General features: G+C 40.3%; 1 protein-coding gene across 1 annotated transcript in view; it reads right to left on the reverse strand.

The window, feature by feature from the left end:
* The window catches only part of cdh7a (cadherin 7a), a 66761-nt gene that overhangs the window by 20100 nt on the left and 20494 nt on the right, over nucleotides 1-26167 (reverse strand). The window contains exons 3-9 of the mRNA XM_028976182.1: nucleotides 22318-22612; nucleotides 17630-17749; nucleotides 10309-10476; nucleotides 8850-9037; nucleotides 7483-7736; nucleotides 6914-7050; nucleotides 2539-2660 (exon numbers count right to left, since the gene is read on the reverse strand). Of these exons, the coding sequence (XP_028832015.1) occupies nucleotides 2539-2660; nucleotides 6914-7050; nucleotides 7483-7736; nucleotides 8850-9037; nucleotides 10309-10476; nucleotides 17630-17749; nucleotides 22318-22612 (1284 nt within the window). The remainder of the gene's footprint in view (nucleotides 1-2538; nucleotides 2661-6913; nucleotides 7051-7482; nucleotides 7737-8849; nucleotides 9038-10308; nucleotides 10477-17629; nucleotides 17750-22317; nucleotides 22613-26167) is intronic.

The following is a 26167-nucleotide window of genomic DNA, read 5'->3' on the forward strand; positions in this document are numbered from 1 at the left end:
CACACAAGGTCCGCATCCGATTACATTATGCTTTATCATAATTTATAAATAATAAACCACAGGGCACTCGTTTCAAACTGCCGCAAAGTGCAGAGGTATGTGGTAACCATGGGGCTTGTTTGCTACTGTAAGAGTGATGGCGTCTGGAATCACTTTGTGTGTTGAGAATGTCAGACTTTGTTCCATAAGCCGTCTTTTTTCTTTAATTCTATGAACTTTTTTTTCCTGAATTACACAGCAGTGGTTTGAACATGATGGCATGCAGCACATCACACAGTCGGCAACAGGTCAGAGGTCAAGCTCAAGCATGTACAATAGAGCATACAGACTGACATTAAAGTTCCACCTGCCTTTAAAAGACACGTTGTCTGGCAGAGATTCCTGGCATGCCTGACAGACGTGGATCCTTACCGCCGCATGAATGGGAACGCAGCTTAGTCAAAGGTCAATGGGCTCGGCAGTGCATCAGCAACTGCGTCTCCTGACAGCGCGAGCGGCTTTAACTGCTCTCATTAATGGGGGGCCAGAGGTTTAACACCTTGTCAGCTTGCATTGTAATTGAAGCCATTCATCAAAGTGTAATGTAATTATTACCATCATTTCCTAGGCAAAACTACTAACGAGTAAATGAACGAACCTCTCTTCCCTAGATTAACTTAAAAAGCCGCATGAGGCAGCAGTGCAGGGATCAGGAAATGTACGTGGCTGGGTGTGTGTGCACGTTTTGATATTTACTCATGGTGATATTGTGTCAGTATGAGTGATGTGCACGGGTATGGCTTTGATGGTGTTGCTACTGTGGCCACTGCAGACAGACCCCGGCTGGTGGCTGACACAATGCCACCATCCTCCAACAAACCAATTTCATGGCACAGTCACCTTGGTCCCATTTGCATTGCTGTGAAGCATTTTCCACACCAACGCGTAATGTTCTGATCCCCTGATTAGACCGGCCTGCTGCTGAAATCTGTGTGAAACCCTTATTTCCCATCAGTTTGTCAAACTGTGTTTTTCACAGCTGGTTGTGCGTCAGCCCAGAGATGTTTTCACGTCTGTTTTTTGTTTTTTTGACCGCAGGCTGCCATTGGCACTCAATTTTGGATATGTTTCAATGTTGTAAAACTGCAGTGCTGGTTCACGGATGTCAAAGACTCAGCTGGGTGATAGGCTTTAAAAGCGGTGGAAATCTTTTTGAAATGTCAAATTAAGACACTGCTGCAACTGAATCTGAAATTATCGCTAATGAGGAGTCACAGTAAAACAAAAACTAAATATCAGCATAATGTTCTCCAAGCATGTGAAATGTGTGGTTTTCTGAACATTTATAAAGCAGTAAAAATGTTCACTTATTATTTCTTCATATCTCAATGAAGAAATAATAGAACTGCATTAAAGAATAACCCAGTATCTTAATTTTATTCCATTCATATAGACATCAATATAACATCATAATAGCAGCATTTCTCAACTGCGATATGTTTTTATAAGGTATAACCCAGAATCTTTCTGCATACGATTCTTGGCTCAAAATATAAGCTTGATCTGTAACTAGTGCACCATTCACAAAACCTGTAAAAAATATATATAATATATGTGTATATATATATATGTGTGTGTGTGTGTGTGTGTGTGTGTGTGTGTGTGTGTGTGTGTGTGTGTGTGTGTGTGTGTATATATATATATATATGGAATTAAGTCTGAATATATGGAATGAAATCTGACGTCATGCAGTAACACTGCTAATAATTCAGCATTGGACTATTGATGAAGAGATTTATTCAATATTTCCACATCAGACGAGCTTCCCACCGCCATTCCTATGTACAACCTCCGTCTTACGGAATACGTAATACGGAAACGGAGGTAAGTAAACGGAGGAATAACAGGGGCAAACTAACTTTAGCATTTTAAATCCGATATACCATGCAATGCTTAGATTCAGGCTGCACACAGAAAGTTTATTCTATTCTATTTTATACTCGTCACTGCCCGTGCGAGTATCTCTGGTGCCGTTTTGATGCCCGACCGTGTAAAAGCTGTACCAGCAGAATTTCACCAGCCACACCATGTTCATAATAAACTTACCTCACCATAGAGCAGAATCAGCGACAGGGGCGATTTTATACAAATTACAGTGCGGTTTAGCGCACAGGCAGCGACGGGCAAAGGTTCTACTAACATTAAAAAGTGCAGATTACATTAATGTATAGAATAAAATAGAATAAACTTTGTGCGTTCATTCCAAATATTCAGACTTTCATTCCATATATTCAGTTCCCTGTCATTATATATATTATTTATTTACAGTATCTCAAAGTATGTGCAGAGTTCATTAGATAGATAGATAGATAGATAGATAGATAGATAGATAGATAGATAGATAAACATAAATCGGAGGATTATGTGTACACATAGCAATTTTTACCATTTACATTAAAAACATCAAAACACAGCAGCTGTACCACTGTTAAATCAACATGGCGGTCACATTCTCAGCACACACACATGAATGTATGACGAAGGATAAGATGACTGTACCTGGCCAGGGATGGCATTCTCACACAGGATAGTTTCGTATTCAATGGCAAAGACAGGCGCGTTGTCGTTGATGTCCATGACTGTGATAATGGCAGACCCTTTGCCGACCTGAGTGGGGTCCACTGACAGAGAATAAAACAAACAATCAAACAAACAATCATCACTGGCCTGAGAATGCATGCAGCAACCAGATCATGGGGGAGGGCAGTGGGGGCAGTGGTGGCCTAGCGGGAAGGAAGCGGACCCGTAATCAGAAGGTTGAGGGTTCGAATCACGAGCCGCCAAGGTCCCACTGAGCAAAGTACTGTCCCCACACACCGCTCCCCGGGCACCTGTCATGGCTGCCCACTGCTCACTGTTAAAAGCAGAGGACTCATTTTGTTGTGTGCTGTTTCACAATGACAATCACTTCACAGAAAAAAAAAATCTGGGGGTAAGAAAAGCAGAAAGCTGCAATAGGATCTCTGCGGTGTTACAAGCCTTCATGCAGACAAGAAAATAGATCTTCCTTCATCGTCACTCATTACAGATCAGTGCTTTACTTGCTTTTCCTCAAAACCTAGTATGTGGTTTTTGTATGCTCTAAGTGACTCTTCATCATAAAAAACAATTAGCCCAGGTGAGAGAGAGAGGTCAACGTCCTCTGCATGTACTGAATCTTTGCCCAGATTAATTCAAACCCCCTTCCCCTGGGGTGAGAAGGTGGCCAGAGTTTGAAGGTTGCACCACCAGTGAAGCTAAAAGGGGATGAAAGTAGGCCAGTGAGCACAACACTCCTGGTGGAACGTCCACAGTGTCCGGCATGTTTATTTTGCAGGCGTGGCACTCAGGACACGTGGTCAATTTTAGAGTCAGGCACTGTGTTGATTGATGCTGCCATGCTTTATTTAGACAATAAGCATAAGAGTGATCTTCACCCCCCTGAGCCTCCTGAGGGCTGTAAGTGAGACCTGAGTGGAGGAGAGAAACCAGGCAATCCTGAACATCTGTAACATCTGTCTAATTCAGTGCTGCAATGCGTGTGCACAGGCAAGCAAAATAAATTGCCCTATAGTTTTTCAGAGAAGCGTGTACCTTCTTCACATGCTACCTACATTGTTGTCCCTTAAAAAATGTGCTAAATGAATCATTAGCCCGTATGTTCCTCTTCTAACAGCTTATTCAAATATTTTAAATCAAAGATCAGCAGAAGGAGGGAGTGTCCAACTACACTCTCACTCATCTGTGGCTAATTCTTTTTGTAAGAATGTAATTGTGAATATATATATGGCACCAGATTCTCACATATATATGTGAGAACCTGGTGCCATACATTGCAACTGCCAACACCAGACACCTGCAAAGGGCAAAAAACACCAAGTCAACCTGAAACAAAGCATCTGTCGGCATGGTTTGTGTGTGTGTGTGTGTGTGTGTGTGTGTGTGTGTGTGTGTGTGTGTGTGTGTGTGTGTTTTAGCAACAGCAGTTTCATTTACACAATTTTTGTCCTCTAAAAGAGTAGGATGCAGCAGTATGTGTACAGCCGGAGCTGCTCTCTCACAGGGTTATGCTCATATTAGGGATTTCAATTGCAGGTTTGAGGTAATATTAACATGAAATATAATTTGCAGTTATTCCTGCATTTGCTTAGGATGGGATCAAAGGTTTCCTCTGATTAAAGTGATTGATATGGTTCCATAAATCAGACATTTGGGCTGTCAGGCTGCATAGCTCAAGTGTTCTAACTGCAACTTCCAACCATGTTTTCCAAAAAAAAAAAACTCCTGTTGCACAGTAGAGATGTAGTGGAGATGGAGATTATCTGATAATCTGCTTGATGATCGTTTAAAGCACAGCAAACTCATTTAATCTCTAATGATGTGCCCTGATCTCACCAGTGCTATTCCAACACATTTTTCGCCTCGTTTATTTTTTTTTGAGTGCCACTCATTCAGATTGAAAATGCTGATGAACGCAAAAGCACAAAGAAGACATGTCTCCATCGCACCGGATTGTTGCTCCAACTGGAAAGCGATTGGCTGCATCTGTTGATGAATATACACAGCTGCTCCAGGACTTTTTAGGTGACGGAGGGAAAGGGGAGAAAGTAACAGAGGAAGAATGAAGGAAGGAAAGACCGCATGAGAATAGAGGGAGAGCTAGTGTGAGGGAGCGGGTGAAATAATTTGTATAGATGCTAGTGTGTGTTTGTGAAAGAAAGAGTATGAAAGACAACATGACAGGATATAGCAATGAGAGGATTGAGATAGTGAAAAAAATCTGAATGGGTTTTATTTGAGAGTGAGAAAGATGTAGAGAGAAAGAAAAGGAGAGAAAAATGGAGGGATCTGATCTGGACAGGAACTGTGCTCTTTAAATGTGCTTGTGCAACACTTCTATACCCTTTATTGAATATGTGCAAAGATATGATATGAGTGAACCCAGACCATGTTCACCCAATCTTTAAATTCACCTTACAATGCCATACTTTAATATCATTTCTTGATGTAGACTATAACTGATATGATTTAGGTACCTGTACATTTGACCAGAAATGTAGCAAACATAGTGAGTAAAGTATTCTGAATGGTTGTTGCTACCACCCTTCTTAACAAAAAATATCTCTCACTTTTCACGTCCTTATCCAGAGACACATATATATAGTACTTGCAGAAACAGATACTCTGGAGGGTTGCTTGGGAACACAATGGAATTAAGTTGAGCCTGAAACTGTGACTTTCTTCCCTTTTTTAATCCTATAGAATCTGGGCTACTTACAACAGTGTGTCTTCTCAAACTGTAATAGGATACCCCCTAGGAATATTGCAAACTGGCATCATGAGAGCAGCCATCCAAATGGCTTTTTACAGCTTGTTTCCCCCATACATTTCTGCATTGCTTGTGATGTGTCAGTAATTTAAAAATGAGGTGGGTGAAATGATTAGGCTTCATCTGTTACCAAAGGAGAGGCATGACAAAAAACTATTCTTCCACAGTCACCAGAAATAGCTTTCAGTCTTAGCCTCAGCCTTTGGTAGACTGGAGTAACGTCAAAAAACAGTGACCAAGCATCTGAAAGACAATGTCACACACAGCAGGTTTACATTTTCCTGGATTAGTTTGTAGATTTAGTCACGTCTGCCATCTTCATGACTCACATAGCACCATTTCAGTTGATATGATCAGAATCCAGGCAAGTAGTTATTCGAAAAAGAAATGCTATTTTACAACAAGGCAGTCGGGTGGCAAAAGTACAGCTTTTGTTCTGAACCACTGAAGAGAACCAGTGCACCACTAGTGGACAGCTAGAAGTGTAGGTTGTTCTGTGCATACTCCACGATGAAACCCCGCAGCGGACACCCCACTTCCCACCTGTGACAATGATCGAAAGTACAAAGCAAGTCCTGGAATGCATTGTGTTCAGACGGATGAATGGCGGAACGGGAGCAAAGCTCTTTAAAGGCGCTGTAGGGTAATTCGCTTTACGTGCCTTAGGAACGGGTCCGCTCTACCTCAAGGTCATTTCCACTGCAAACTCGGTGACCGAAGAGGCCGTTGGTGGGGCTGGGTGAGGTTGGGAGGGGTGAGCCATCGACCAAGATCAGAACACGACTCAATCAAGCTCTGGGGCGCTTGAGCGTGGTCACCTGCGCACGCGGCTGCGAGGAAGCGGCGTGCTGCAGGCACACGTGGCTCTGGGGCTGCCGCTGAAGAAGCGAGCATCCATCTCTGCTCTTTCAGCAGAGCAAGCTGGGGTGTGGGGGTGGAGAGTGGCACAGTTTGCTCAGCTATCGCTGAAATATTGATTACTACAACGTCCCGACCAACTGTTGCCCCAGTCCAATCCCGCCAGCGGCAGAATAATGATATTCACCGGGGAAATTGCTTCCGAGGCTTAAAGTTTTATCTCGTTATTATGCAGGACTTAATTTTAATAGAATTTTGGATGTTATGGCTCAAACACGCTCTGCCTAAACCATCAGTTATGTCTTACGCGGATTAAAAATAAATTGTCCACTTTGACAGGACGTGATGGTTTGTATGCGCTCAACTGATCTGATGGCTCAATTGTGTTAGACGGTGGACAGGCCCTTTACAACACTTTGTACAAACCTGGGTCATGAGTGGTTTCTCCCATTTTGTTTTATTAATGCAGAGAAAATTATTTAAAACTTTTGATTTGATTCAGTACGGTTCAATTAATTTTACTACATTTGAATTTGATTGTTATGGTAGAAAACCCAAATTACACAAATGACACCACTTCTTTTGACTTCTTTTCTTAAGATTTGTGCATAGAAATTCAGCAGCTTCCTGATCTATACATCTGTGACAGCACAACAGGATCTCTTAGGCAGGCCAGTAAGTTAATAAAGTGGACCTGAGTTGACTCACGGCTCTCGATGGCCAGGATAGTGATGTTGTGGATGGCGTTGACCTCTCTGTCGAGAGGTTTCGCGGTGCTAATGACGCCTGTAGTTGCCTCAATGTTGAAAAAGCGTTCCAAGTCAGTGTTGCGGTCAATTGAGTATCTGCAGACAAACATCAACATCAAAGCACTGAGTGAGGCAGAGGTGGTGAGGCAGAGCAGCATAAATCTTACATTCATGATACATTTCACCATTCCTTCACAGTTTTAGAATCTGTAACGTTACGAATAGATTCCTATAATTTACAATTTTATTGTTATTAAAAAAATTACTGAACACATAGAATAAGATGATGACAGAAATGTAAAAATAAAGATTATTTTTTAAATTAAATTATGTTCACTATGTATACTGTTTAAAGAAATGTGTATTGTTAAATTGTATTTAATTAAACAAAAAGTTAAATCAAAACATGGTCAGTTTTCATTTTTGATATTGTGTAATGTTGGTAAAAGGTCACTTATAATTCTGTATGATTACATATATATTTATGTATCATGTGATTTAAAATGGCTAAACGTTATGGTGCCTCACCTGATGGGGCTGTTTGTAGCGTCTGGGTCATTTGCAGACACTGTCCCAATGACGGTGCCCACCTTAGCAGCCTCAGACACCACCATCTTGCTTACAGGAGAGGAAAAGACAGGTGCTTCGTCCACATTCTCCACTATTAACCGCACACTCGCGGTATCACTGAATGACCCCTGGCTCAGGAAACGCGGGTCAATGTTTTTGTTTGAAGCCTCAATTCTCAGTGAGTAACCCGCCTTGGTCTCAAAGTCCAAAGCCTGTCCAGAAAAGTCAAGGTAAAAATCATAATCAGACAAATCAACATTTGAAAGGACAGAATAATGGCCAGAGAGTGGAAAAGCCTTGATGGAGCCCTTGTGAATGGCTGTGCACGCTATGAAATGTCCCAGACTTCCCATTCATCTCTCCTCGGTGCGCTGACGTGACTAACAGTACCCTGAATTGTCAAGGCAAATATTGATTTTAAGACAAAAGGCATGGTTCTGAAAAACTCGTGCTACAGTCAGTTCTCAGAACTCTGTTTATAACTCTCATCTGAAAATGCTATCAAATATAACAAAAGCTACAGAACTCTAAACAAAATGATTTATAATTGACTTCATTATCAGCTGAGTTGCAGCAAAGTTGCCACTTCCCAGGATAACTTTATAACCCTGAAATTTCTACAGACTTTTAGCTGCAATTTGATGCTTTACTGGTTTGTCTGAGTGCATTACCATGCCCACTGGCAGTGGGCTTCATATTTGTATTTTTTATTTCTGTAGTTGATTTTGTCATGTCTTGTCCTGCATTGGGTCCATTGTGTACTGTTCCTTGGTTCCTGCACAACTTCTGTCCCTGTTGTATCTGCTGTTTTGGGGCCACACCCATATTGTTTTTGTTTACTGTGACATTTGCGACTGCATTCTGGATCTATGCCCAGCAGATCAAGCTGATATGCTGATCACCTAGTTTTCACTGATCTGACTTCCCAAATTCAATAGAATATTGAATGTGTGCATCTACCTCACCCCGTCAGTCAATGTCAATATCAGTCTGATGTGTGGAACTGGACCACTATCTACTTTAAACCTGTAAATAATCTGGATGATTATATGCTGCTTCATAAATGAAGCTCTTCCTTGTTTTTACAATATTTTCATGAATTTCTATTTTATTAGGAATTTTCGCACCAGATTGAAGTGCACAGGATTATCCGCAGAACATTTTTTATGGGGTGATGGACTGTTTGACAGGAGCTCCATGGTCACATGAAGCTGTTAAAACCCTTCAAACCTGTCTTTGACCAGCACATTTTTATTATTTTTTTTATTTTGTGAAGAAGTTCTGAAAAAGTATAAGATCCAAACACAGTGGGTGTCAGCGTGTACCTTCTGCAGAGTGATGAGTCCTTCCTGGGTGTCTTTATCCACCAAGACCCTAAACATCCCAAGGCCGTCCCCATCTATAATTCTGTACTCCATCTCAGCATTGGGGCCCACATCAGAGTCAAGCGCTTTTATCCTGGCCACCACCGATGCCACGGGCAGAGATTCGGGCACCGAAAACTGATAGGATTCTGGATAGAAAAAGAAGAAAATACAAAAATTCTAGCTTTGTCACAATCAGACACACACAAACGATGTCACACACACACAGAGTTATTGATGATCCCATTTTCCTATTTTTCTCTGGTTATCTCTCTTATCACCTGGCTATGTGACAGCAGAGGGTCTCATTTATCTGCAGAGGCCTCCTGAGCGCCATAGTTAGATGGAGCAGCGTGGGAAGAGGCTTCAGATGGGTGGCTGTTCGGCCACAACGAAAGAACCTTTCGATCGGCTCCCACTTCCCTTTAAACTTCAGCACTTCAGAAATGGACAGAGTTTGGTCTTTTGTCTGACAGATTGTTATTTTTCAAAAAAAGCTAAAGAGAATAACAAGCGGGAAACTGAAATGAGAGAATAACACACTAGTCCCATTCCAGGTGAGTTTTACTGAGGTTGTGCCAAAATAATGTGGCTACTTCATTGCAGTGCCACAGATCATACATTCATCTGCTGCAAGTGTAAGCAGAAAGCCAAGACCTTTAGTAGGTATGGTTACACAGGTAGAGAACACCTAATGAAGCAGAATTGGTGGTTCCCTGAATCCTCACTATTCAGCACGGCACAGAAATGACAGGAAAGCTCAACAGAACAATGTCGTCCCCATAAAGCTTTACCTTCAATTACTTATTTGGAACATGTTTCTAATGATGCTTTCATTGGTCATTGTTTACTGTCACTAACGCTGCAGAATCAAAGTGGATCATGATTCAGAAGGTAGAAGTCAACTCCACCATGACATGCAACTTTGTTGTGTATAATTAGAAAAAAATATAAGTAAAATGTCCTCAGAGATAATAAACCTTTCACGCTTGTAGGAGAGGTGTTTCGTGTGGCTGGGTGCATTATCATGTCATAATTAAATAATGTTTCAGCAGGTCCATTTCCTCATCTGCTTGTCCAGGTAAACCTGCCTTTTATAGTGTTCCTTGATTGCAGCTAACATGGATATCATTCAAAACAGAAACCATCTATTCCAACTATCAGCCTAGATCACTGCACATAACTGTTCCATCAGCAGTCAGATGGAAGAGTGTGTTAGAGGGGTCAGAGGAACAGGAGTCTATATGCAAGGTGGCAGCATTTGTTAAGATGTTTATTTTACATCATATTTTAACTTTTGTGCATATAAAAGTTTTGGGCCATGTACGTAACAGATTTGAACATGTCAGGTTTGAGTTGAGTGCAGCATCAACACAATCATGTAAAAACGTGTAATATTTGAATTCAGGGAATATCTTACTTCGTGAAAAGCGAGGTGGATTGTCGTTGACATCAGATAGAGTGACAGTGACAGATGTGGTTCCAGAGAGTCCTCCCATCTGCCCCACCATGTCTTTAGCCTGGATGACCAGTAGGTACTGGTCCCGCGCCTCCCGGTCCATGTTAGGAAGGGCAGTCCTGACCACTCCTGCAAGTGATTCATGTGTATAAAAGTTTACCCATCGCAGAATTATATTGTGGTACAGACATATAAATTAATAAATGTCCCATGAAAATAAATCCCTTTAGTCATTTTTCCTAAATTCCGATTTGTCTTCAATGAGCTGAATATTATCCCAATTTCCCAGAACAATTCATAAAGACAAAGGGCACACTATTATGCAGCAAAAATAATTTTTCATCGATTTAATATAAATGGACCATCTCCACCATGCTCACGCTAACACTCAGCCCATTGGGAACAGAAAGCTCTTTCATTAAGGCAAGTTGTAAAACTTTTGCAAAGCAGCAAATTGCCCAAAAAAAGAAAAATCAGTGCTGTTCTACCTGCAGCAAGCATCTCTCCACAGCTTACTACGTTTGACCTCTGTGGCCAGAGAACGCTTGATAAAAGGAGATTTAAAGCTGTCCTCAGTGGAGGCTGTGACCCGCAAATGTAATTTACTGTTTCTCACAGGTTTTAAACACATGGCCCTAAATCTTCCCCAGACTGGCCCAACCTTCACTTTATTGGCCAGAAACGGCAGGTTAGATGTGCTGAACTGCAGGGATGCCAGCTTGAAGATGAAGAAGAATGTAGAGGAGCACACACACACACACACACACACACACACACACACAAAGACACAAGTGAAAGAGTGGTGTGGATGTGCCTTATTTAAGCTCTCTTTACCGCTCTGTGCAGAACAACCCATAACCTGTGAAGGTAATAGCCTTTAAGGTTTCTAAAGAGAGGTGTACAACAATTAAACAAGATTATCTGTGTTAAAGAGAAGGTCTCTGAGCCTCAAGTTCGATCTATCATATTTCAACCCCAGACCTGAATGTGCAATATCTGTGCGGTCCAACGCTGACACCGCAGATGTAATCGCTGTGGTATTTAGCTGGGATTCTCATTTAATTTCCTTCTTTATAGTCTGTGTTAGCTTTAGTGTTATGAGAGCTTTATGGCTTTATTTGCACACACTTGATCAAATGGTACAGTTCTGTACTGTCAGATAGATGTGCCTACAAAAGCTGGATCAATAACCACTGGAATTTATATAAAAAAAGAAAGTTGGCTTAGCATATGGCATCCATTCTCACACGCACACCAGCAAATTCCCATTGGTCATAGGGTAGGATTGTGAGAAACGGAGCTGGAATCCTCTGGTATGTTTTAATCAAGACGTGCTATTTTCACCGATGATGGTGTCCATGGGGAGGCATAAAATGCGGAGCTGGAAGTGGGTTGATCCGGGCTGATTGTGGTGGAGGATTTCATGCCTTGCAATCAGGTGAAGGTGATGTGTCACTGATACTAATGCTAGGGGGATCTCACTCCATCTTCCCAAGTTGTCTAAAGATGAGGCTTTGCGGTACCTGCTTCCAGACTTTCCCACTCATGGATCCGTGTAGCACCACATATTACAAGCTCTGAATGAGAAATCATGCACGATTCACACTCTGATCATTTTTACAGTGTTTACATCATGGTTTAAAAACCAATGTATAGCGCAAGATAAATTATGAAAGTCATTCTTTTGTTCTTGTCATTGTGATGCACAGCATAGCACTGCACACGAACACAATGAAATGAGCCCTCTGCACTTAACCCCTCACCCTAACCCCATGAAAGGCACCTGGGGAGCACTGTGTGGTACCTTGTTCAAGAGAACCTCAGTGGCACCTGGACGGTTCAGGATTTCAACCCACAACCTCACCCACTGAGCCACGACTGCCCACCACTACCACATATGTTTTTGGCATTTTAGCATGAGTACAATAAGACACGCCAGCAGATGCATGGTAAAATGTATTATAAACGAGAAAAAAATTAATTTGCAATAAAATGAGAATAGCTGAATAAATATTACATAAAAAACAGAAATATAATATAAGGTAATATAAGAGGCAATATATTGTATTATGGTGTGGGTAGCAATATGTAAATTGTTTTTAAATCTATGCAATTTGATATATTAAAAACAGCTATTTAAACTAAGGTATACACAGCAATATACTTACCCTTGAGTAATATGGTAATACTTTAAATTGGCATTTTTAAATTGGCATTTGTGTATTTTTATCTGTGCATTTTTTCCTTTATGTACTAAGTATGCATCTATATAAAATTATGCAGTTTTCCAGTAGCTCTGAAACTGTGTCTTTTGTGTTAGCTTGGCTTGCAGTCATTGTCCTAGTATTTGAATATTGTGAAAAAGGTAATTTGTTTTCCATATTTAATTAAAAAAATGAAAAAACCTCCATACATGCTACATTCAGTCAGGGCCAAAAGTTTGGACACACCTGTGGACACACATGTTTATTTATTTTCAATAACATTTACATTGGTAGATTCTCACTGAAGGCATCAAAACTATGAATGAGCACATGTGGAGTTATGTACTTAACAAAAAAGGTGAAATATCTGAAAACATGTTTTATATTCTAGTTTCTTCAAAATAGCCACCCTTTGCATTCTCTCGATGAGCTTCAAGAGGTAGTAACCTGAAATGGTTTTCAAACAGTCTTAAAGGGGTTCCCAGAGGTGTTTAGCACTTGTTGGCCCCTTTGCCTTCACTCTGTGGTCCAGCTCACCCCAAACCATCTGGATTGGGTTCCGGTCTGGTGTCTGTGGAGGCCAGGTCTCCACTTTTTGTTAAGTACATAACTCCACATGTGTTCATTCATAGTGTTGATGCCTTCAGTGAGAATCTACCAATGTAAATGGTCATGAAAATAAAGAAAACACATTTTATGAGAAGGTGTATTCAAACTTTTGGCCTGTACTGTACAGGGAGTGCAGAATTATTGGGCAAGTTGTATTTTTGAGGAATAATTTTATTATTGAACAACAACCATGTTCTCAATGAACCCAAAAAAAACAACTCATTCATATCAAAGCTGAATGTTTTTGGAAGTAGTTTTTAGTTCGTTTTTATTTTTAGCTATTTTAGGGGGATATCTGTGTGTGCAGGTGACTATTACTGTGCATAATTATTAGGCAACTGAACCAAAAAAATATATAAACAAATCAGCAACCAATATAGCCACCTTTCTTTGCAAGGACACTCAAAAGCCTGCCATCCATGGATTCTGTCAGTGTTTTGATCTGTTCACCATCAACATTGCGTGCAGCAGCAACCACAGCCTCCCAGACACTGTTCAGAGAGGTGTACTGTTTTCCCTCCTTTTAAATCTCACATTTGATGATGGACCACAGGTTCTCAATGGGGTTCAGATCAGGTGAACAAGGAGGCCATGTCATTAGTTTTTCTTCTTTCATACCCTTTCTTGCCAGCCACGCTGTGGAGTACTTGGACGCGTGTGATGGAGCATTGTCCTGCATGAAAATCATGTTTTTCTTGAAGGATGCAGACTTCTTCCTGTACCACTGCTTGAAGAAGGTGTCTTCCAGAAACTGGCAGTAGGACTGGGAGTTGAGCTTGACTCCATTCTCAACCCGAAAAAGCCCCACAAGCTCATCTTTGATGATACCAGCCCAAACCAGTACTCCACCTCCACCTTGCTGGCGTCTGAGTCGGACTGGAGCTCTCTGCCCTTTACCAATCCAGCCACGGGCCCATCCATCTGGCCCATCAAGACTCACTCTCATTTCATCAGTCCATAAAATCAGAGATATTTCTTGGCCCAGTCTTGACGTTTCAGCTTGTGTGTCTTGTTCAGTGGTGGTCGTCTTTCAGCCTTTCTTACCTTGGCCATGTCACTGAGTATTGCACACCTTGTGCTTTTGGGCACTCCAGTGATGTTGCAGCTCTGAAATATGGCCAAACTGGTGGCAAGTGGCATCTTGGCAGCTGCACGCTTGACTTTTCTCAGTTCATGGGCAGTTATTTTGTGCTTCTTGCGACCCTGTTGACTATTTTGAATGAAACACTTGATTGTTCGATGATCACGCTTTTAAGAGTGCTGCATCCCTCTGCAAGATATCTCACTATTTTTTACTTTTCTGAGCATGTCAAGTCCTTCTTTTGACGCATTTTGCCAAAGGAAAGGAAGTTGCCTAATAATTATGCACACCTGATATAGGGTGTTGATGTCATTAGACCACACCCTTTCTCATTACAGAGATGCACATCACCTAATATGCTTAATTGGTAGCAGGCTTTCGAGCCTATACAGCTTGGAGTAAGACAACATGCATGAAGAGGATGATGTGGACAAAATACTCATTTGCCTAATAATTCTGCACTCCCTGTATTTGTTTAGTTGACATATTTTGAATGTTAAAAAAATCTGTCTTGTGATGTGACACAAATACATACCCCCAAACCCCCCAAAAACATTCAGTAGCTGTACCCCACTACTATTTAGTTGGTCATGCATAAAATACATTTTAATTCTAAAAGCAAACTCTAAAGATTTGAATTGGTCTGTGGCAGGTCTGTGTTTTGTTCTTTTAGGTGCCTAGATCTCATTTAAGAATCTTTAGATATTTACTTTGGCCATTTTTGGTCCTTAAAAACTGAACATAACTTTTTTTATTTCAACTGTTCTTAAATCATGGTAAATTATTTTAATCACAAAAATGTTTTTATTGTTTTTGGATTATGGAAATGCATTTTTCAATATCCTAAAATATTGTTTGTCCCTAATCACATCCAGGCCTATTAGCTGCTGTAGTGTAGATGTAAATTAGCATCCCAAATGAGTCAAATTTAACCCACTGTAGGTAATTTCAGTGCATAGCATTTAAACATATAATATGTTTTAAATATGTGGACTTCTATTTTTGGATTAATTGACAAATGAGGTTTAATGAATCGTGATGCATTTATAATCATTACCCTTATAACCATAACCAAATTGAATAATTAATAAATAACAAATTTGCTTTTTCACATACTGAGGTGCACTAGAATACATGTGCACTTTTATTCAATGGATAATATCCTACTGTTTGGTCAGTGAGATAATTACACCCAGTAAAGTAAAAATTTAATAATAACAATTTATTTACAGCTTCATAAAACACACAAAAAAAATATTTTTGTACAAGAGTTTAGAAACACTAACCTTTCAGGCCCTCACATATTTTAAGAGTGAAAAGTGCCAACATAAATGAATTGCTTGAGGTTTAATGAATTGCTTGAGGTTTAAGTGATATTGTAATAGTTCTACCACACATTCTTACCACGCCCCTTGATTAATGGGTTCTTCACTAAAAACACCATGTTATGTTCCTTGCCACATCAGGTCTGTATTTTGATATTTAACAATCCACAAACATAAATCAAGCCTTGTTTTTTCACAAATGATAAGAGATTGAAATGAGATGAAAAATTATTTTCTGTCTCAGGTTTGTTGCATAGTTGCCTAGATACCAATACAGTAAGCCATTTGGTAATGTGTGGAAGAAACCTAGAAATGGCTCCTTCCTCTGTTTACTGGTGACATTCATAGAATGAATAAGAATATCCATGATGAACATGTTATCATGGCTCCCAACTAATATGCCTTTACTTATGTTGTGGTCACATTGAGAAACCTTTTCAATGGTGTTAGTACATGCATAGAACATAGATCCATGCATATCTGTAGATTTTTGGACACTTGCCTTCCTTTAATAAGGTGTTTTGTTCAGAAGTCCAATTTAAGGTCCAATTTAATTTGAGCAACAGCCAATACTCAGACACACCGCAGTAAACCTCTAAACCTGACATTTATTAGCCAGTGTCCACATGGCATTAGAAAATGTCATCCCCTGTCTTTATAATGGGAGGTGAGTAAAAAAAAAACATCCAACAATGATATGAACAGTAAAGGGTTTGAGGGGCAGAAAAACTTTAAAGAACTGACATAATTCCCATAATCATACTCACATTTAACTTTAATCAAAAATGACAAGCAGTACATGGAAAACAAGCGCAGAGGAATATTTAATAAAGGCAAATAATTAAGGCCCAAATTTAACAACCCACATATTCTGGGTGAAAAACCCACCCAGAATGTGACCAGCGAACAGCACACATTGTTCCATGTGCTCTTGGCACCAGGAATTGTGTCCTGTCTAGTTTCCTCCACCATTGCCATTATCTTCAGGTAGGCTTGAGTGCATGTCTGATGCATACCGTTTGTGTTCGTTTTGGCCACATTTGGAGCCCAGGATTTCGTGGGCTGAATCACAACAGGCAACACGTATATAGACTCTACATGTGGAGTAAGACAGTCTTCTTTTCCAAGACAAAATAGAGACACCATTGAACACACAAGATTAGCATGTAAAAATGACCACATTAGACCTGTACAGCTCCTTAAGACCTTACCGAATTTTCAAAGATTTACAGATGGGACAGGAACAGCTGGCAGGAAGAGATCTCACACTTTCAGAAGACATTCATTACAAAGCCACTAAAATTAAAATGAAGGTTAATCATCGTTCATCTTAGATCACAGTGGGGAACGAGTGCTCTGTACTCTGGCACATGGAATTAAATAACAAGTTCTCTACCAGTGAACCAAGATGCCAAAAAATTCTATATTTACATGAAAAGGTTATTGAGTTCCAAGGAAAGGCTGTAGATTGATGATTGCTTGAATGCAACAGCAAAAACAGCATATCATTGTCAAATTAATATACTGTAGACATTTGTTTTTTGTAAATTATCCCCAACCATAGACTGGGGCAAATTAAGTCTATTTGCAGAGTTATTAATCTAATGATGAACGTTCTTATTGCAATAAAATAAAGTTTAAAAACGCAGGGCTCATTATGCATTTCCGACCACGAGCAGATGACAAATACTGCCTGCCAGAGGATGTGGTACCACAGCTATGCAATAAACAAGGGTCTGTTTCTTTCCTTTGCACGAACTCGATTATAAATGGTAATGTATGCCTGGGATTTGATCAGGTTCATCTGTACTCTGCTCACCTGTAAGCCTTTTGAAAAGAATCTCAATTAGTGGCAAGAAAAACCACAATAGGTTGAATAAGAACAAGGGATCATCTAAGCAGGACCAAACACGGCCCATTCATTATTTCGGTGTTGTCCTGACAGCTTCAAAGGTCACGAAGCTTGCTAGCAATTACTAAGCAGCATGGCCTATTAGCCAGGCTGAAACTGTGCTCCCATGCACGCTGTCGCAACGCAATGAATCGTGCTCAGAAAGCTGTACCTGTCTTAGGGTCCACGGAGAAATAGGGCTGGCCTTCCAGGATGCTGTATATGACCCTGGCACTGTTCCCGTAGGTAGGGTCATCTGCGTCTGTTGCCACAACCTGGACCACCGATGTACCTGAGTTAAAAAAAAAGAAAAACTGAATAATAGTAGGGCTGTACAGTGCCTGTATGTATCGTGATGGGAAAACACTGCGCACCACAAGAAACCCTAAACTGCAAAAGCCAGAGTGACACCCCAGCAATCACTCGCACACACAGAGCTCATTGTGACTCCTTTATTGCCAGCAGGAAGCAGCTAGCGTGTGAGCTAAGTATGTGTGTTTGTAATGGCGCCCTTGTGGCAGATGGCCCGTGTGCCGCGGTCATCCTGATTGCTCGCATGTGTTTCCACAGTCGTAAAAGCCCCTGCACCCGCCCCAGACCATAGTGTCTGCGCGCACAGCCCTCCATAATTGCAGCCAACTCCAAATCGACTCTGGAGAATACTCTAAAACCCAGGGATCCAACAACGGCCTAATTATTTCTAATGATAACCTTATTGTGCACGTACCATGAGACTGTATGGTTGTATGGTTGTCAGGTGTTCAGTGAAATGGGGCTTTATGTCTAGTTTCTGATTATATCCTTTGTGCAGTAAGTACTGAACATTTCACTTTTTTCTCCCCACCTTAACAAATCTGTTCCACGGTGTCCAATAAAATAATGTGTACAATAATAAAAGCTGGAATGGGAGTTTTGGACATTTTCTATAAAATTGCACAGAAATATTAGCGTTCTGCTGCGTAGTGTGGCACAGAAGAGTTTTCAGTTTTCACACTGAGATCTTATTTAAACGCTAAGACGGCTCATGGAAACTGCCGGGCCTTAAATTGAGGCCAATTTACAGCCGTCTGTAGACCACAGTGTGTAACTGAATGTGGAGATTATCTCCAAACTGGGTTTTGGTCATAAAACTAAATTAGGACATTTTGGGGACCTTCCCAACTTGTGTCATATCTCATAAGTGAACATCTGGTGAAGTGACACAGTACACGATGCGGGGAACATGCCTGACCACAAAGCAAACCAGGAACACTGAAAAGATGAGACCATAAAACAGTAAACTATGGAACTCCAAAATCTTCAAAATTAAATAAATAAATATGACATAGTGAAATAAATAATATTATGAATAAATAAGAAATAATATATAATATCAAAATGAAATTGTGAAATAACTTCAGCAGTGGTGGCCTAGCGGTAAGGAAGGGGCCTCTAAATCAGAAGGTTGCTGGTTCGAATCCCAATCCGCCAAGGTGCCATTGAGGTGCCACTGAGTAAAGCACCGTCCCCACACACTGCTCCCCGGGCACCTGTCATGTCTGCCCACTGCTCACCAAGGGTGATGGTTTAAAGCAGAGGACAAATTTCATTTGTGTCACCGTGTGCTGTGCTGCGCTGCAGTGTTTCACACTAACATTCACTTCACAAAAAGCATTATGCTATATAAATGTACAAAGTATTGTGAAATATTATTTCATAGTAATTATTTTTTCCCAGTAACATACATATTATTACAGAGGTCTTGGAGGAAAGCAGACTGGCATGAACTTCATTCAGTTCTGCTTATTGTAGCAGATCAAATAGAGATGTATTATTTATAGCCAAATGCTGTTTTGAGTCTTTTAGGTGTAAAGCCCTATTTTTTCTGCAAGAATTCTCTTTCTTGTATTTTTCAGGTGGTTCCTATGCACAAAAGCCCCACACATCACAATTCATGAAAAGTTCACAAATAAAGAAAGATTTCGACCCAGGCTCGGCCTGGGGGCCCAATAGTGCCACCTAACACATTATTCCTTATGGTACACACACACTGTAACTTAATGTCAAATTTAATATGTAAACATATTAATTAAGGCAAACTTATGATACATGCACACCCAATAGCTCCGCCCAACAGGAAGTGAGATAATCTGGATTGTGAATATTGTTCATATTTGAAACAAGACTCCTAGACGCTTTCTCCGATTCACTCCAAGTTTGGCTTGAATGTAGAACACAACTTTATGTTCTTGAAATTGCAAATTTAAATGTAATTTTTGAGGAAATAAAATGTTTTAATTAAAATAAAAAACATTGAGTAATTGAGATGAAACCTACACCAGTCTCACACCATAATCATATCCATTTGGACACCTTGGTATAGCGCCACCAACTGGCAAGCAAAAAAAAATACTACTTCATACTTTCTACTGTCATGCTCGTAAATTGTTCATCAGATTAAAATGAAATTTGGTCAGTATGTTATGAACACATTACTTATGATGTGTTTCTAAGGAATTTGTGAAATGTTGAACAGTTTCTTGCTAATGACATTTCAAAATCAGGGTACAAGCTGTGATTGTTGTATCCTGTGGAAATACAATTTAATCTACATATCCCAAACTTGGGATATGTGTTTATTACAATCTGATCATATTTCCAATTCACATCCATCACCTAAAATCCATAAAAAAAAATCTTTTTAATTTTTTTTTTTTACATTATGTGCTTTTTCTCACATCCCAAACTTTCATGCTCAGCTCATTAACACAACATCCACACCAAACACAAAATTACACCAAAACATTTAACATGGAATATTTGACGGTGTTGCTGTGAAGTGTTTTTTACTATGTCAGGCTGCCCTCTCTCTGAGTGAGACAGACAGGGTGCCATGCATGAGTAACAGTTAGTTACCTTTCATGGAAAATATTAAAAAGTGATAAATTTCCTGCAATAACAATAAAAGAGATTGTTGGATTAAAATTAAAATTCAGTTTTAATTTTAATTTTTTAAAATTTGAACAATGAACTTGAGCTTTGCAAGCACATCCTGTGTAGTATAAAACATACAAAACATAACACACTATCTATCTATTCAAGGTAGGCTCAAGGTAGTGCATTAATTAAAACAAAAGAACAACAGAACCATCTGTAAGATGCTGAGAAGGATTTTTTAATGCAACCTTGAATCCCTAAAAAGACATTTTATATTAGCCTAACTTTCTAATGACCCACTGCATTTCAAGATCAGCTCAAATAAAGACATAACACAACATGCATCATACAAGCTTTGTGCGTGTTTGTGTGCCTTTCCTAAGTAGCCCCACATGCATTTTAAGGAACATAGAGATTCATAGAGATCAACTTGAGATTGTAAGATGGGATGTCGCAAGACCATGACATTTCTGCACTTTTGTTGTGCATGGAGATTCAACACCTCCATTTACATGTCTTTGTCGAACAGCATTGCAACATTTGGCGGTCCTCCCCCGATCCAAAGGTGTGAGGCGGCGGTCATCGGGACCGCCTGCTCTCTTTGTTTTCCCCAGACGGGAGGTACCGGGGGCGTGACGTCAGAAACAACATGTTATGATTGGTACCCTTTTTACACACAATATTCACATGTAACTGCAATAATAATTTACTGGTGTTAATAAATTAGAAACTGTTCATCCTTTTAACCTCTATTGTGCCATGCCTCTTTCTGCCAGGTAACATCAAGTTGGAGTGGTTTGAATACAGTGCATCTATGTGAGAGAGAGTTTTTTACTCCATTCTCTCGTGTTTTACAAGATCAACATGATAAACCAATGATACAAATAATTTATCATGTAATTTGTCAATGGATAACACATTTTGAAAAAAATATTTCCCATATAAATGTTATTGGACCAGACCAGACATATAATATTGGACCATAATAATAGTAATATTAATACTATTTACATCTAAAAGTATCTAAAAGTGCATAATAGCCTATTTATGACTGTGGGATTGAACCACTTTGAAGATTAATACCAGCCTGTCTCACGCTCAGATTGGGGTTTTTTGGCAGCATGCAATATGAGCAAGTCTGGGAATCTTAACAATTTTAAATTGGGAGACAGGGACCTCCCCCAAATACACAGACCACAAACCATTATAACATTGCATAGCAATTCAAGGAATGAATGTCTGATAATGTGTACATTAAAAAAAACTACATAACATTTTCCCCAGAGCAACTATACCTTTAATGAGTTACCATTCTTTTCACACTGTAATTAAAACTATGACCAAGCTATTTTTCAGGCAGTAAACTGAAATACTGGAATAGCTGGAAAAATGTAAATTGTCAGTTTGGCAAGGAAATTGAATGGAAATCCACGTGAGATTGCTGCAGCAGTGGGGGAAGGTGGGTGAGAGAGAGATAGGACAGTGTGCCTGAAAAAGGTCTGTGTGCAAGCAAACAAGCCCTCGGTTCTTAATTACCAAGTTAAATTAATAATTTTCCTGTTAATCAAATCCATTCATCACTCCTTGGCCATTAATGATTTTAAATGGATCTATAAAGCAGCCATTGAGCAGAGAGGTCGCATGCTTGCACAGGGGCTAATGGCTGTGTTTAGAGCTGGGTGCAGATACTCGCAGGCAGCACATAAATTGCACCGGTATTGCAGGCCGCGGGCTTCGCCACCAGTGTCCAACCCCCCAACACCTTGCCATTTCGAACTGGCACATTAATCAGGCTGCGGCAGGTGACAGGCCCCTAGTGTCTTCAGATTCAACGTCCTGAGAAACATGATGTGTGATGCTGTAGCTGAATCAGCTGATTAATGGACACCAATTTGTTACATAATGCTAAGTACCACAACAAGTCCACATCGGAGAGACACTCACCAACAGGTGACATCTCAGGAACTCTGGCATTATAGGGGCCGTCCAAGAACTTGGGTTCGTTGTCATTGATGTCCTGGACCTTGATGACAAACTCGGACTCGGGCTCCACAGGCCGGCTGGTGTCGTGGTCCACGGCCTGGGCGCGCAGCGTGTAGTAGGCCTGCTCCTCACGGTCCAGACGCTTGATGGCGTGGATGTCACCCGTGTTCTCGTCGATAGTGAAGATGGAGGACGCGCCCTCACCTGAGAGCACATACTTTACCTTTCCTTCACCTTTATCCACATCAGAGTGCAGCTGGGACAGGCAGAGAGAGGAGAGGTCAGGAGGGTAACAAGATTTCTGTAATTTTCAGACTGTATTGCATTAAATGTAATACTTCCCTGTGAATCTGACATGCTTTTCATATTTCATCACATACATAACCTATCTCAGTCTATGTAATGACATGGTCACCTATGGTTGCAATTCAAAATATTCAAATATTATCATTTGCTGGCTGGAAAGTAAGAGATTATAAAGTATTGAATGTGTCTGCATGGGGTGTTGACATTATTCCACTTTCACCCAGGTATCTGGTTGACCCCCATAATTGCAGTCACCCAATTAATGCTTCTTTGTTGATATCATAACACAATAATGATGTTTTCAGGGTTCGCTGTGTGTACCCTTGTCTAAATATGGCTGTTAAATGACATGGATATTTTTTGAGAACCCATTGTTAACAGGTATCTACAATTTTAGTTTCAAAACAATTATTTTCAACCTGAACCAGCAGCGTAGCAACAACAAACAAATATAAATGTGATATATGTGATATACATCTATTTCTATATTCTTAGATCTGTGTATTTTTCTTGCCACAAGTCATGGCTCAAAGAATCAGGTGACAATGACCTCTTCAACCATCTGTCATAAGGACAAATTTCCACAAAGTTCAATATTAGTGGCACATTATACTGTAATTAAAAGAAGAATAGACATTTGGACAAGATATTTTTTTCTGTTTCTTTAGTGTAGCTTTATTTATTTTGCATAATATTTCACAGAATCAAAAGACTCCTGTTGCAAAAACATTATTTTAATTCTGTTTGTTTACCATTTTATTTCATTCTAATGACCTCTAAGCTTTAAGACTCCATATGAATTCTCACACATTTCTGCATTGCGGAATGTTTACTTAATCAGACTGATTAAATTTCGAAACAACGCCGTCTTTGCTGTGCAAACGATGCATATACAAGTTGCGGAGATGCACTCCAGCCAGGGCTATTAGGAGTTTCCGTGCAATGGCTACACATGAATTACTCGGCGTGGGAGGAGGCTCAAGCGGTCTCCAAAGAGACAGACTACCCCCTGAAGCACAGGAGTCCACAAATTAACACATTTCCCTCTAGTGAATGTCTTTTGTCCTCTATATACTGTACAAACAAAGAACAGAGCATTCACCAGATTGAACCAATGAGCAAAACAATGGAAAAAAAAAACAATGAAACAAAAGAACCATTATTGTTACCTTTAAATGCACAATAATACAAATTTCACAGGTTGTCTGTAAACTATGATTTCAGACAGAGAAGTATTAAAAAAAATTATGCACATTTTGAAATCTAACTTTTCAAGTTACACTATAAATACAATTAAACATGAAGTAAACTATATATAACATGAAAGTACCATTATGAGCATGCAGCATGGTTTAAAACATCAAATGGACAAAAGTGAATTTCTGATATAAATCTGAGGTCCAGCACTGCCTGGAGGTCAGGGTCAGATGCCCTTTGAAGTGGAAGCAGGGCTTGCAGGCATGTGGTAGGACCACCACCGCCTCCTCCTGGGTGGTAGGCCACTCTCTGTGATAAGAAGACTTTTATGTGCAAATGTGTACAGGTGACTTCGCACAAGGATGCCTCAGCCTTGCAAGAGAGCCACGTTTCTTATTGATTGGGAGTGTGCATACACATGCGCGTGTGTGTGTGTGCTTTGAGTTTGTGGCACCATCCACAGCTGTGCAGGCAATGCTTTCTGCCTACAATTGTCACGCATTCAGTTGTTACTTATTTTTTCCCAGTTTACAGAGAGAATGACAGAAAAGATTTGTTGAACTGTCTAACTAATCAATATAAACACAGACAAACCACGTACCCTGATAAGCAGACAAATCACCATCTCACACCACCATAGATAGCCCCTCACTAAAATGTCAATACATTTTCATATATCCAGGAATAAATACATAATTAGGGCTGCAACAACGCATCAATAAAATCAATAAAAATTTTGAATCAATTCATAATCGATTCATTGTGTCGTGTGACGCAGAGACATTTAATTATTAAAAAAAGTTAGTTGAGCTTGGAAAGCAGCGAACATACTCGGCCTCTCTTGCTCACTGATGCCTGCAGAGTTTGGCACCTGATAGACAGGGCGGAGCAAAAATAAAAGTAACGAGCGGAGGTAGAAGAAAGATACAAGGCCATATGGGCCATAATTCGCCTACATTTAAACACATGCTTTTATGCTAAACACACAAGTTTTTATGAAAAAAGCACCACCTTGAAAGGCATTTCTATCGCTGGTTGCCTGACGCCGCCCGGTCTGTACACTCGCTAAAACAGACCACGCGTGATGCCTGGTCAGAACTCCCCTTTCACACTGTGTTTCAGGGTGATGGTTAAAAGCAGATGACACATTTTGTTGTGTGCTGTGCTGTGATTCACAATGACAATCACTTCACATCTTACCTCTGCATCCCTGCCACATCAACACCATCTGAGCGGCTGTTTTCTGCAGCAGGCAACTCAAGAGAAAAGAGAGAGCCTGAGCCAGGAGCATGTGGACATGCTCACATTTTTGCGTTGCAATGAAAAGTGTCTGAACAAAGGGAGTGAGAAAAAGTAAGTGTGTGTGTGTTTGTGTGTGTGTGTCTGTCTTGAAAGGCGCAACATGTTTGTCAGGATTGATGCCACCTGGACACATCACCTGTGCCCAATCCGGACTTTTAAAAGCCTCTGGCTCCGCCCCTCTGCAGCGACGGCATTTTCATGGACTCTGTCATGATCTTGACTTTCTGTTGTGAACTTGTGTTGTGTTTTGAGTTCTGGCAACCGCTACACGTCTGCGGGCAAGTTTGTGTTTTTCCCCTGTTAAGTTTCACTGTTTTTGGCCACTGAGCCGAGTTTATTTGTGTTTTCTTAATAAATCCCTGTCCCAAGTATGTCCCGACTCTGCACTTTCAGATCACAATAAGATTCCATAAGTAGATGCATTTATTAACTGATTATATTTATTAGGGAGAAATATCCAGACCAACATGGTCCTGTGTGCAAAGTAATTGCCCCTTAAATCTAATAACCGGTTATAATTGCAACAACTGCAATTAAGCTTTTGCGATAACTGTCAATGAGATGTTTGCATCACTGTGAAGGAATTTTGGCCCACTCTTGAGCTCACAGACTGAAGGCTTTTTTGGTAGAGCAAAATTCATGGTTCCATCAATCACAACGAGCCCCAAAACAACACACTACCACCATCAACACACTATCACCATCTTTTCCTGAAATGTGAAAGTGAAGTGAAGTGATTGTCACATATGATACACAGCAGTGAAATTTGCCCTCTGCATTTAACCCATCACCCTTGGTGAACAGTGGGCAGCCATGACAGGCGCCCGGGGAGCAGTGTGTGGGGACGGTGCTTTGCTCCTTCTAATAACGGGGCCGCGTCCTTAACCACTTGGCCACCACTGCCCCATAAATGTCAGATTTAATGGGATGCACACCATCCAACTTTTGTTTGCTCATTCCACAGAATATTTGTTTTTGACTTTATTATTATTATTTGTTTTGTTTG

This window comes from Denticeps clupeoides, chromosome 4, assembly GCF_900700375.1.
Source record: "Denticeps clupeoides chromosome 4, fDenClu1.1, whole genome shotgun sequence".
NCBI lineage: Eukaryota > Metazoa > Chordata > Actinopteri > Clupeiformes > Denticipitidae > Denticeps > Denticeps clupeoides.